Source organism: Palaemon carinicauda, chromosome 6 (genome assembly GCF_036898095.1).
Source record: "Palaemon carinicauda isolate YSFRI2023 chromosome 6, ASM3689809v2, whole genome shotgun sequence".
Classification (NCBI taxonomy): domain Eukaryota; kingdom Metazoa; phylum Arthropoda; class Malacostraca; order Decapoda; family Palaemonidae; genus Palaemon; species Palaemon carinicauda.
The window spans coordinates 154330064-154342563 of NC_090730.1; the positions used below are offsets into that span (position 1 = coordinate 154330064).

The 12500-nt window shown below is 34.9% G+C and overlaps 1 protein-coding gene across 2 annotated transcripts in view; it reads right to left on the reverse strand.

Moving 5' to 3' along the window:
- Positions 1 to 3599: 3599 nt before the first annotated feature.
- The window catches only part of LOC137642745 (solute carrier family 23 member 2-like), a 56529-nt gene continuing 47628 nt past the window's right edge, over positions 3600 to 12500 (reverse strand). Inside the window, exons 7-13 of one of the 2 annotated variants that reach the window (XM_068375586.1) lie at positions 11882 to 12023; positions 11276 to 11389; positions 10753 to 10892; positions 9883 to 10122; positions 7319 to 7451; positions 6232 to 6358; positions 3600 to 5667 (exon numbers count right to left, since the gene is read on the reverse strand). In XM_068375586.1, the coding sequence (XP_068231687.1) occupies positions 5544 to 5667; positions 6232 to 6358; positions 7319 to 7451; positions 9883 to 10122; positions 10753 to 10892; positions 11276 to 11389; positions 11882 to 12023 (1020 nt within the window). In that variant the 3' untranslated portion in view covers positions 3600 to 5543. The remainder of the gene's footprint in view (positions 5668 to 6231; positions 6359 to 7318; positions 7452 to 9882; positions 10123 to 10752; positions 10893 to 11275; positions 11390 to 11881; positions 12024 to 12500) is intronic. The other variant, XM_068375587.1, reaches the window with a different exon arrangement.

Sequence of the window (12500 nt, forward strand, 5' to 3'; positions counted from 1 at the left end):
AAACTAAAACATTGAAACATAAGAGAACCAGTGTTCACCAAGCCATCCATAGGAAAAGGCGAAGAACGAATGAGTAAGAATTGTTATATATATATATCTATATACATGTATCTGTCTATCTATATATATATATATATATATATATATATATATATATATATATATATATATATATATATATATATATATATATATATATATATATATATATATATATATACATACACACTTGCACTTTGTTATATAGGGGAGATACTGAAATATGCTTTGCTCATTAGGCAGTACAAACAAATGGCAAAGAATATAGTGAAAACATAAATAAAAATTACAACATAGTCAAGATATAATATTCATTATGGCAACCCTGAACTAATCATCCAATGAAAATCGATATTGTAATCCTGACGTCTAATTAAATCAAAACAAGGTTTAAATCAAATGTTCCTTCAAACATTATTCATTCAATCTATTCTATCAAGACAGGACGGCGTATTTAACGATATTTGATTTAACATATTTCAAACTTTTCAATTGTCGTGTGGTCTAAGGTTCCAATGTTTTTATGGTTGTCTGAAAGTCTGAAATACTTATGAAATTGCAATAACACATGAAAAAGAATTCCTGGTTTGTAAACGAATCTTTTGAAACTCTAGCATCTTGAGATGTCACGTACTCTTAGCTAAGGCAAGAGCAACCATAAAATAATAAGAGATTACTGTTTTTCATTTAGAATATTTTTAAGAGTATCATAGTTACCAGATTGGAATGAAGCCACCTCTATTATTATATGTGATTTTACCCTCACTTCTCACTATTTGCTCCCTTGGCTCTCCGGTAATCCACTCAGATTTTTGTAAGACGATCATATCCAATGAAAGTTATTCTTGTATTTATAAAATTATCCTGTTTACTAGTATCTAAAACCCTTAAAAGTACCGCAAAATTTAGGCATGCAAATAAATCTTGCTTACATGTCTTGAATTGTTTACACTGCTCATTGAATTAGGTACAGGTAAACGGGGTCAACAATGTTATGGAGGAAAATATTTAACGGTATGAATAAGATAAAAAGTTGTCTCATGCCTTTTTTTCGGCAAATATACTTTGGGTAAAAGTATAGATATTCATATTTTAACTATCTTCACTTTACTTGTTCTTAAACTTTTCTTGTAGTTTATTTCCTTATTTCCTTACCTCATTGGGCTATTTTCCCTGTTGGAATTGGGCGTATGCAGCGTCCTGCTTTTCCAGCAAGGGTTGTAGCTTAGCAAGTAATAATGATAATAATAATAATCTTTGTGGGACTTTAGAAAGATAACCTTGGAAGGTCAAAGCTGAGAATTAAGCGGGGTTTACACGGGCGAGCAGCTCGTCGAGCCTGGCTCGACAACCCTGTGTTTGAATTGATGTTCGAGCGTGTAAACGGGCTATTTGGTTGTCGAGCGCGCTCGTCGAGCGGCTCGATGAAAGTCAGGCTCATCTTGACTTTTGTGGGCGGAGCTACATTGTTTGACGAACGGTGTGAACGGGTGTCGAGCATCGAACCTCAGTTGTTATTCAAACCTGCTAGAGGAAACATCATTAAAGAAATGAATTATGGCTGTCATAAATGAAAGCAAGAATGAGAAGGAAGTCGTACTTTGATTTCATACATACATATCGGGCTCATCCAGCTTTATGGAAAGTTAAATCAAAAGACTATTCCAATAAAGTAGCCAGAAACAAAGGAATAGCGGCTCTGCATGAAATATTGAAAGAACTAATTTTAAAGCCTTAATTTTAAAGCAATAAGCAAGTTGGTGTGTGAAAATTTTTCTCTTTATAGTAGCCAATCCTTCGTCCACTTTGATCTTTTTTTTTCTTCTTAGTGCCACTGCTAAAGCAATGGCTATCAAATCGTCCTGGTCGAGAGACATGTTGACGTTGTTTTGGCACGAGGCACACTGAGGCTCGATGTACTGTCTGAAAGCTCTTCGAGCCGTTCTACAAGTAGGTTCGACAACCGGGCTCGGCGAGCTGCTCGGCCGTGTAAACCCGCCTTTAGTATTTAGCTGTAACCCCAGATGCTAGGTCTCTTAGAGCAATTCTTTATTCCTAAGGCCATTCTGTCCCCGACTACAAAACAATTCTAATCTCCCACATGGAATTGGTTTTCGTTATGCTGTTATCAATGTGGTAGCCTATTGGAAACGTCCCTGCCTGGCGTTCTGCTGTACGGGAGATCGAGTCCCGTTCAAACCAATCTCCTTGGTTCAAACTTGATAGTTTCTTGTATTGTCTACAATCTCACCATCCTTGTGAGCTAAGGAGTGGAGTTTTGAGGAGCCTATAAGAGTACCTGCAGAGTCATGAACAATCATTACTTGGCCCTCCCTGGTCTTAGCTTGGGTGGAGGGGGTCCTTGGGTGCTGATTATATTTATATATTGTTAGCCTCTAAGACGTTGTCACTGTCTCTTGCATCTGCCATTCATTATTAACTTTTAAACCTTTGAATAGTAATCTCTTTTCGGCTATGAGAGGACACAATCTCCTGTTGATTATATAATCTTCTAATGTATTACTTTCTTGTTATCTTTCCAATATCTGCTCCCCAGGTTGCCATCGGGAAACTGATGATTAATGAGGAGCAGCTGGCCATTTATTTCCTTGTTTCCTTTCCTCACTGGGCTATTTTTCTCCGTTGGAGCCCTTGGGCTTATAGCATCCTGGTTTTCCAACTAGGGTTATAGCGTAGAAGTAATAATAATAATAATAATGAGATAAGACTAAGCCAATATATTCCAAGCTGTTAGAGAGTCAGGCTTATTATAGATGTTGGATTTTATAACTAGCCTTATCTTGTAATGATTTCCTTTTTTAGAAGCATGATTCTCTTCATATGTTACATAAACACTTTGCAGAAAGTCGAAAATAACTCTTAACTCTTCCATTAATTTTAACACGTCTACTTGCCCATCATGAATTCAATCCTTGATAGTATTCCAAATTTCTGGTTTGGTGTAAGATATCTTATAAGTTTCATTACCAGTGGTCAGGACGTCTTTGAGATCATTAAGGTGATGACTTTCTCAATGGAATAATCTGTTAGATGAAAATTAAAAGGTAATCCTCTTAGAAAAACCTGTTTAGAATCTTTAGAATTAGTTTAGTAGTCGTTAAAACCACAGTTACGTTACACATACGTCAGTGTTTCAAATGATTCGTAACCAAATGGGAAATTTCTTCCAATAAGATCCAATAATCGTGGAGTTGTAGAGGTATACAGGACACAAATCATTGAACTTTCTTAATAAACTTTTAAGATATCTGAAAAGTTTCTGTCAGTACATGATATAAAAGCTATTAGATGAATGATAGAAGGCCTATTTTTCATTAAAATAAAGTGTTGGAGAAAAACTAACAGATATCGTATTTTCTTTATTTACAACTTACTAAATACTTTAGTATACAATAAAGAACATAACATTTTAATCGAGAGTAACATTTGTCTTTATTTGAAACGATTCTATTTACATTTTATAAAACAGAGAAAATCTTATACGAACATGATTTGACTAAACTATGGCTTACTTTTACAGAAAGTATCCTGTATTTGAAAATTCAAATTCCAATGAATTCTCTTTTAGACATTTTCCTTGATATTGTGGTTGCAGAGATATAAACACATGAGGCAATTACTATGAATAAGTCAGACAATAACAAACAATAAATGATAACGATTATTGAGAAAACAACTAGTGACCAATTCAAGGATATTTTTTCTGAACAGTTGCAATAGGTCTTTTCCTGAGCGTAAAAAAGATAATCGCTTTATTTCTACAATCAATTAATTTAAATGTTCATATATTAAATTTGGAGATGCAAAATATTTAGACATTCCAAAATATGCCAATAGCATGTTTCTTTTAAGCTTTTCAAGAACGTTGAAGTTAAAACCCGTTCAATGTCCGTCCTTAGATTTATATTGAAATATCAAAGCTAAAATCTGGTTCTAGCAACGTTTTTATACGCCACCTCAGGAATTACCCCTCATTACTTCAGGCAGTACGCTGTTATCAGTTTTCCCGTAAGTGCAATATAAAATTTGAAATTGTTTTCAATATCGTAAGCCTGAATATTATCTTTTTTCAAAAATGTAAAATTTGCAAAGGATTGTGCATTAATCTTGATCACTTGCACAGTGAAATTGTAAAATCCATTTTTGAACATTATTTAACAAATAAACTATCACACTAAAATTAAAAAGCAAGCCTAAGATACCATAATGACTTATCATTCAATAAGGAAAAAGGAAAATTTCTTGAGACCACTTTGCTTCATAGCTACGGGCTGCATGATTGCAAGAGCCCATGCTTGGCCACAAGAGTCAGGCAATCTTCAACAACAGTAGGCTTCATAAGTGCCTAGTCGTGACTCATATGTAAATATCACCCACGAATGGCATTTAATACCGAATTCTATCTTGGGAATATATATCCACTCGGAATTCATTTTATGGTAACAGCTTCTGGCCGGGTGGAGATTCGAACCCCCACCTGCTCGGCTGGAAACCATGCCTCCAGTGACTGCCGACTGAGCTATCAAGAGAGATAAAAGTTTATGACAAATCTCCGTACATATTCCTGTCGAATTCATGAATCTGATCATAGACTTGAAATAAACCCATCTCCACCATGATAGCTGAATCGCGAGTTTGCAACACGTGGTATTTTAAATGAACATATATCACAAGCACACGTGATTTCAATCAATGTATAAATCAATGGCGCTACTTAGTTTTCTAGTGCGACGTCATTAACTAGAATCATAAAGAGTTTATCGCAGTCTTGTAAATTGGACGCTTATAATAATACGGATTTTTAACAAGTAACCACATATTCCTGTTCTTGATTCTTCTTTTTCTTCGACTAAGGCTTTTCCCGCTATGCAGGGTCGCTATTTCTTGAAAGGCGTTCACAATTTCTTCTGTCTCCGATGTCCTCCACTGTGATATCTTTCTCCTCCATAGCTGCTGTTACACACTCCATCTTGATCTTATGTTCAATTATGTATGGTTGAATTACAACAGTTTATGGTATGAAATTATGAAATAGTAATCGACGTACATGACGAATATCACTTGCCAGCAAGTTCTGTATGAATGTTAAAACATACAATGGGAATATATACATGCATGTTGATCATAATGGAAGAGAGGGTAAGATGATTATGAATTGTAACGTTGATAGCAGCACCAATAATGAAGAGAGTATATATCGTCTATTAGTTTGATACATTACTAATATAAACATTAGTAGTCCGGAGCATCCTTTATAACTTAGACCAACCATTTTGGGCATATGTAGGTCCTCATATACCTTACATATGATAATTATTAAAATAGGTTTTTCTAATGCGCGATTACACGAAACTCGTATAATTTTTGTATGACATGAAGTATGGAGTTATACCGCTAGATTTACCAGGATAAAGTAATATAACTGACTCGTCTTTTTCGGTCCTCATGACTTTGTTTCTTCAACTTGAAATGAGAATCGTATATTATACGGGAGTATTATTCGTCGTATTTCTTTTGCGAATGCAACGGCCTTTCGGGAGAAATTCTTTGTAACGATGGAAACCGGTGAACGTTGGGGATGCTGGAAAGTACGCCAGCCATTTGGTTCTGCGGAGAAATAAAAAAAAAAAATCAGATGTTTGATTGATTGATTAATTTGGAGTTTTCTGGCATCCTGACATCAAAGGTCATTGACGCCGTCAGAGATGTTTAATTTACCATTTCACTGTTATTGGTGACTTAGTCAAAATTTGCAATTGAAAACTTTTAAAATCACCTAAACTTTAGGAAGTTTGTATTCAATGTAAAGATCTTGATGAGACCTTTCCAATAAATATCAATAAGCTTTGGTTTGTGTGGTCTTGAAAATTTTGGCCACATCGGAAAATTCGCTAAATCCAGCACTGGCAGTGAAAGGGTTAAGAAACATTATTCATGTGAGTTTAGTAATGCGAAAAAAAAATAGCGTTTGAACTGTCAGTAATTATGGTATTTACGGTAGATTAAGATGAAGTATATGGATGCAAAAAGAAAAATCATTTGGCCGACAAATGGTCAAACTCCAAGGATGGAAGATTGAATGTACTTTAGTAAAAAAAACCCAGCTAAAGAATCTAAAATCTCTCTCTCTCTCTCTCTCTCTCTCTCTCTCTCTCTCTCTGACCCTCCTACCTTCTGATAAAATCCATTCCTATAGGAAGGTCGTAAGAACTGATCTCTGGCACCGTGACCTCCTCAGCGTTGTCACCTATGGTGTGATGAGAGTTCCACTTTGCAAGACCCCTTTCTTCGGCAGTGCCTGAAACCACAAGATAATAAGTAAATAGGTTCTTTATGCCGCATCCTCCAACTACTAATAAATCAGGACAGCAAAAGACTTGTTTGTAGGTTTTCTTAGGCAATTGGAAACATATGTTTAGCTCTTGTGCAGAGTATTATTATTATTATTATTATTATTATTATTATTATTATTATTATTATTATTATTACCAGCCAAGCTACAACACTAGTTGGAACAGCAAGATGCTATAAGCCCAAGGGCTCCAACAGGGAAAAATAGCCCAGTAGAAGAGTTACGGGGCCTGATCTACGTTTTTAAAAGTAGCAGACATATTGAGATCAGAACTAGGATGCCAGAGTCTACATCATTGGAGATTTGAGAAAGTGAAGGTACTGGAAAGATGCTGGGGAGGTAAATCGACAAAGGACTTCTGCGTGAAACGATGTTGGGATGCGATAACGAGTTATTAAATAAAGTAATATAAGCATATGCGTACAACCACATTAAATACAATTTGATGGGAGAATAGTATGTTAGCGAGTGGCTTAGAAGAGTTCGATATTTTGGTCCCACTTTTTCTCACGTAAAACATACAAAAAGCAAGCAAATATTACTCACAAGAAGGAGAATTTCTTAAGTTACCTTTGATTTATTAAAAATAGGGAAACCATTTGATTTTTATGAACTTTAATTAGATTATAAATGAATTGTATAATATCAAATTAGAGATTTATCAAGTTAATTTCAACATTGTTAATCAATATTCAAGAATAAAAATAGTCTCTCCCAAATCAGTGTTAATCAATATTCAAGAATAAAAATAGTCTCTCCCAAATCAGCTTTCCTTCTATTTTAACTTCACCTACTTTAAAAAAAATATATACTTAATGTTTGCAAAATGTAAGATAAGGAATGTTTAAAAAAGTCAAGCTAGAAGGACTGCACTAAATCTACGTTGCTTAATTTCATAAGACTTACCTGGAACGGTATTGTCCAAGAATAGCCCCAGTGCCCCACCTATGAACATAGATGTTCGGAGCAGGACTGCGAGAAGTTGATCTGCTATTTCACTGCCTGTGTTAATAAGTCCATCACCATTTTTCTCCATCCACTAGAAAGGATATTTTTGTTGCTTTATCAATTTTATTAATTACCCAGTGAAATTACAAAATTTCACCATTATGCTCTTCAATGAGAAAATCAAAATTTACAAGTAGCACTCACTACCTAGAGAAAAAAATTATTTCATTACTATGATAAAGAAGAGAGGTGGGGTAATTGGAGCTTCATTAATTTAATTGCAAGGAATAAGAACAAGATATTATTTCTTTAAAAAGGTTTATGGATACGCATAATAGTTTTTATCTATATTCCTTCCCTTTTAATACATACAGTACTTAATTTTTTTTTAATGTCATCATCTCTGATAAGACACGGAAAAAAAAATTAAAGAAAGGCCTCTTGTGTGTTGGTTGTTGATATAGATACTTACCATAGAAATTGATTAAATTGTCTCTCCTGACCTTATTTCTGAATCAGGTTGTGAGGAGATAGTATTTTAGGAAACGCACAAATCGGGTAATTTCCTGGGCTAAGTACTCACTTTTCTCCCAGAAGATTGATCATTCAATTTTGACTTTTAATCATGCTTTAGTTTCGTTAGTGATTAATACCGATTAGCCTTTTAATGATGTGTCATAATCTTGTAAGAAATATATGAAATGTCAATTAGACGAATGATGTTTTGGTTTATTTGTTATATTAGTACAAAGAATATAAGTTTGTTGTTCTCTTAATTAAAACTAGTCAACACCATGATCTTCGGGGTTCTTTGTAATGCCCCTTGTCTTTTGCTTTACATACAATTCATGGATGACAAGAGGCTCAATCTTGAAAATAAACTTGCTGCGCATGCAGAGAAAGCTATTCATTTTGCATTGATCCTGTCTCATGGGTGTAGACTTGTGGTTTCTGAATATATTAAAAGAGGTCTATCTAAAATTATTAAAAGCTGCTCATTTAGAATTCTATATGCCATTCTTAATTGCTGCTCATTTAGAATTCGATGTCATTCTTGATTACTGCCCATTTAGAATTCTATTCCATTCTTAATTGTTGCTCATTTAGAATTCTATGACATTCTTGATTGTGGCTCATTTAGAATTCTATGTCATTCTTGATTGTGGCTCATTTAGAATTCTATGTCATTCTTGATTGTGGCTCAGTTACAATTCTGTGTCATTCATGGTTGCAAATTCACTTTTTAGAAATATGTCAAGTTATTCTCTTCATAACTACACAAATACTTTGAGAAAATCTTTCAAGATATTTGGTGGCATGTCTGACCCAAGAATTTCTTTTAAATTCTTCACTTGTGCCATGATTTGAATATTGTTCTGTCTGGTTTTCTGTAGCTGCCTCTCATCTTAAATTGTTGTGCATTAAATAATTTATCCCTAATTTGGGTATCAATATCTTGGCCTGTCGTTCAATTAGCTCATTAAGCATTCTGAATAATATTCATTTTAAACACTAATCATCCTTCGTATTTAGATCTTTCTAAATTAATTCATTTACCAAATAGACTTGGTATGAAGTTAATTCTTAGTTTTGGCTTTTCTTTCGTAAGTCTTAATGCTTTACAATAATCTAGAAATTTTATTCTGGCTGTGACCTTATTAAGGAATGGCCTTCCCTACCAAATAGCTGACTAGATGGAATTTTACAAGTATAACAGGGTGTAAAGGCTCATTTGTTAACCATGTTTCCTTAAGTCTGACTTCATATGTTATCTGTTACTTATTCATTTAATAGTGTTAATTTGGTTATTTTATTTTTTTTTAGATTATTCTTATTCCACTACTATAGTTTATTCATTATATTTCCATTTCATTTTTGCAATAGATCGTTATATTTTCAAGCCTAGGGCTTGTAGCATCCGCTATTCTAACTAAGGTGGCCGCTTGGCTTGTAAAAATAATATCTGTAATTCAAATGAAAGTATAGAATATTTATTATTATGCTCATTATGAGATGTGATGGAATCTCAATACCTCTCTCAAATAGCCATCATGATACCAGTAAAACAAGAATAGGCAGTTTTCTCATAAATACCAGGCTTTTCTTTTGTCAAACCAGGGGTTGTGGTGGCCGATGGGGTAACGTCTCTGACTGGTGAACGCCAGACTGGGGTTCGAGTCCCGCTTAAACTCATCAGTTTCCTTGGTCGCTGCAACCTCACCATCCTTGTGAGTTAAGGAAGGGGGGGAGCCTATAGGTCTATCTGCTGAATCATCAGTAGCTATTGCCTGGCCTCCTTGGTCCTAGCTTGAAGGGGGGGGGGGGGGGTGGGGGCTTGGACGCTGATCATATGTATATATGGTTAGTCTCTAGGGCATTGTCCAGCTTGATAAGGCAAGGTCACTGTTCCTTGCCTCTGCCATTCATGAGCGCCCTTTAAACCTTTAAACCTGAAATTCTCAAGAAACATGAGGAAAAAATTAATATTGGTATCTTATACTAAAATAGAGTACTATACGTACCTTCGGAAGTGCTAGTCCCATGAACAAGGAGAAGCCAATAACAAAGAGATTCCTGGAAGAATTGAGATTGACGTACTGCAAGGACGACAATCCTACGGCTGTGATTAAGGAGAACATAACGCAGAAAATGCCTCCCACGACTGGATCGGGAATGGTGATGAAGAGAGCGCCAAATTTACCAAAGATGCCAAAAATTGTCATGATCACAGCGCCATACTGTAATACACGTCGACTAGCCACCTGTGTAATGAAAAGAAATATATATGAGAATCAGATTCACTTCATACAAAATTATGCCAGATGGAAAAGTAAGAGGAAATTACTATGAAAATTTTTATCTTTTTGGGCATAGCCACTGTAATATTTAACTGCCATTAGTGTGGATGCATTTAGCGTCTACCATACCACGACAATACCTCTTCAATATGCTATGAATCTTTTTCATCTTCGAGGCCAGAAACTGATGCTAGAGACGAAAACATATATGTGTGTCATTTAGTTAGCCATCATCATTAAGCTTTCATCTGAAATGTATTGGTTATACACTTCAACATAGAGGCTAGTGCCACGAAGAGATTAAAGATGAAATTCCTCATATTTAAGGAGTTAAGCAAAGAAGTAACGATATTTATCGATAGATTTTGAGGAATGCATTATTTTCTTCAAAACCTCTCAAAAAAAATTAGAAATTATCATAGAAATTTCAATAAATGATGATGTCTTCCGTGAAGCCCCTTGAAAATGAAAAGATATGTCAGTGAAAACTGGGATATATCTCGTTGCTCTGACATACGTTCACCATAAATCCAACAGTGATGAATAAAGCATAAACAGAATTGTCAGAAGACAGAAAAGTTGAAACATACATACCTTGGTAACCCCAATTGCACCGATGTTCTCAGCGTATGATGTAGTGCCATTTCCTGTACCCCAAAGGCCTGCAAGCAAGCACCCTATACCTTCGATTCCCACTCCACGGTTGACTGCATGCACTGGTGGAGGTTTGGCACCTGAAAGCATTTGAATCTATATAGATAAAAAAAAGCTCGTCGGCCGTTTTCACAAAGGTCAGATACACTTCAAAGATTTGAAATATTCCTTGTGAATCTTTGAAGTAGAAATCATTGGTAAAAATGTTTTTGTAACTTTTATATTTTTAGCAGGATAATAATATTCCTCTCCGATATATATCATCTCTATCCTTTAATAAACTGAAGAGATAATCATGAATGTTAAATACTTAAGGCAAAGGTTTTCTCCTCAAGTTTTCCCGCGTAGTACCTCATTGGAACAATTCCCTGGGTATATCGTTTTAACTGCCTTCGAATATATGCCAAAATGACAGTAAAATATCTGATAATCAAATAAAAACTTGTAAGATAAGGCAACTAACCTGAAAGTTTAGCGCATGCGTAGTAATCTCCAATACTTTCGATAATGGAAGCTAGGATACCAGCAAATATTCCAAATACTGCAGCCACTGATACAGTTGGTAATCCCCATTGACCTGTTGATAGTACAAGGAATTTACAGTAATCATTTACAGATGGAACATAAGTAGGGTAATTCATCTGTAAGAAGAATTAAGAAATACCAAACACCACAGTAGGTTGCTAAAACTGATAACAAGGTATTATCCCAATTGATTTCTATGTAGAATGGGATAAAATTAAAGATTAGATTTTCATTAAGAATGTTGTTTATGGTCCAGGAAAAAAAACTCAATTACGGTAACAAGTATAAGCTTTGAAGCTTTGCGTCTATCTCTTAAATGATAAAGTGCCTGCAAACTTATTTTAAAGAGTGAACAGTTGGGAACCAGGAACCAGGAACGGGAAACCAGCTTATAACATGTCTCGCTGTATTTGAGCTACAAAAGGTTAAGCCTTAGAAATTAGAGCTGGTGCCATATTTTCTCATGCCAACTCATTATTATCAATGGCAAAGAGCGATAACCTCGTGGAAGTGTAATATCTGACAGATATACAAACAAACCTACCGGGATAAGGAACTCGAATCCATGGGGTGTTCTGGAGGGCCCCCAAGGAACGGTCCGTTCGCGCATAGCTTCCTTCCTCAAGGACATCAGCAGCGGTCAAGATAGCACAAATCCCCCAGGATATCAGGATAGCCAAAAGTACCTTGATTGGTATAGAAAGAAGTAAATTGTATAGAATTTAACATCAAGGAAGTTATATATGACAAATCTATTTTAACTACTCTATCTGATTTCTCTTCCTCTTGTTTTGTTAAAGTTTCTATAGTTTATATAGGAAATATTTATTTTTATGTTGCTACTCTTCTTAAGATATTTTATTTTTCCTTGTTTCCTTTCCTCACTGGGCTATTTTCCCTGTTGGGGCCCCTCGGCTTATAGCATTCTGCTTTTCCAACTAGGGTTGTAGCTTAGAAAATAATAATAATAATAATAATAATAATAATAATAATAATAATAATAATAATAATAATAATAATAATACTGATATTAAGATTTTTTTTTCATTCATTACTCCTCATATATAGTTATTTCTTTTCGTCGCTGGACTATTTTCTCTATTCTAACCCTAGGGCTGTCAGCATCCTGAATTTCCAACTAGAGTTGTGATATAGCTACCAAC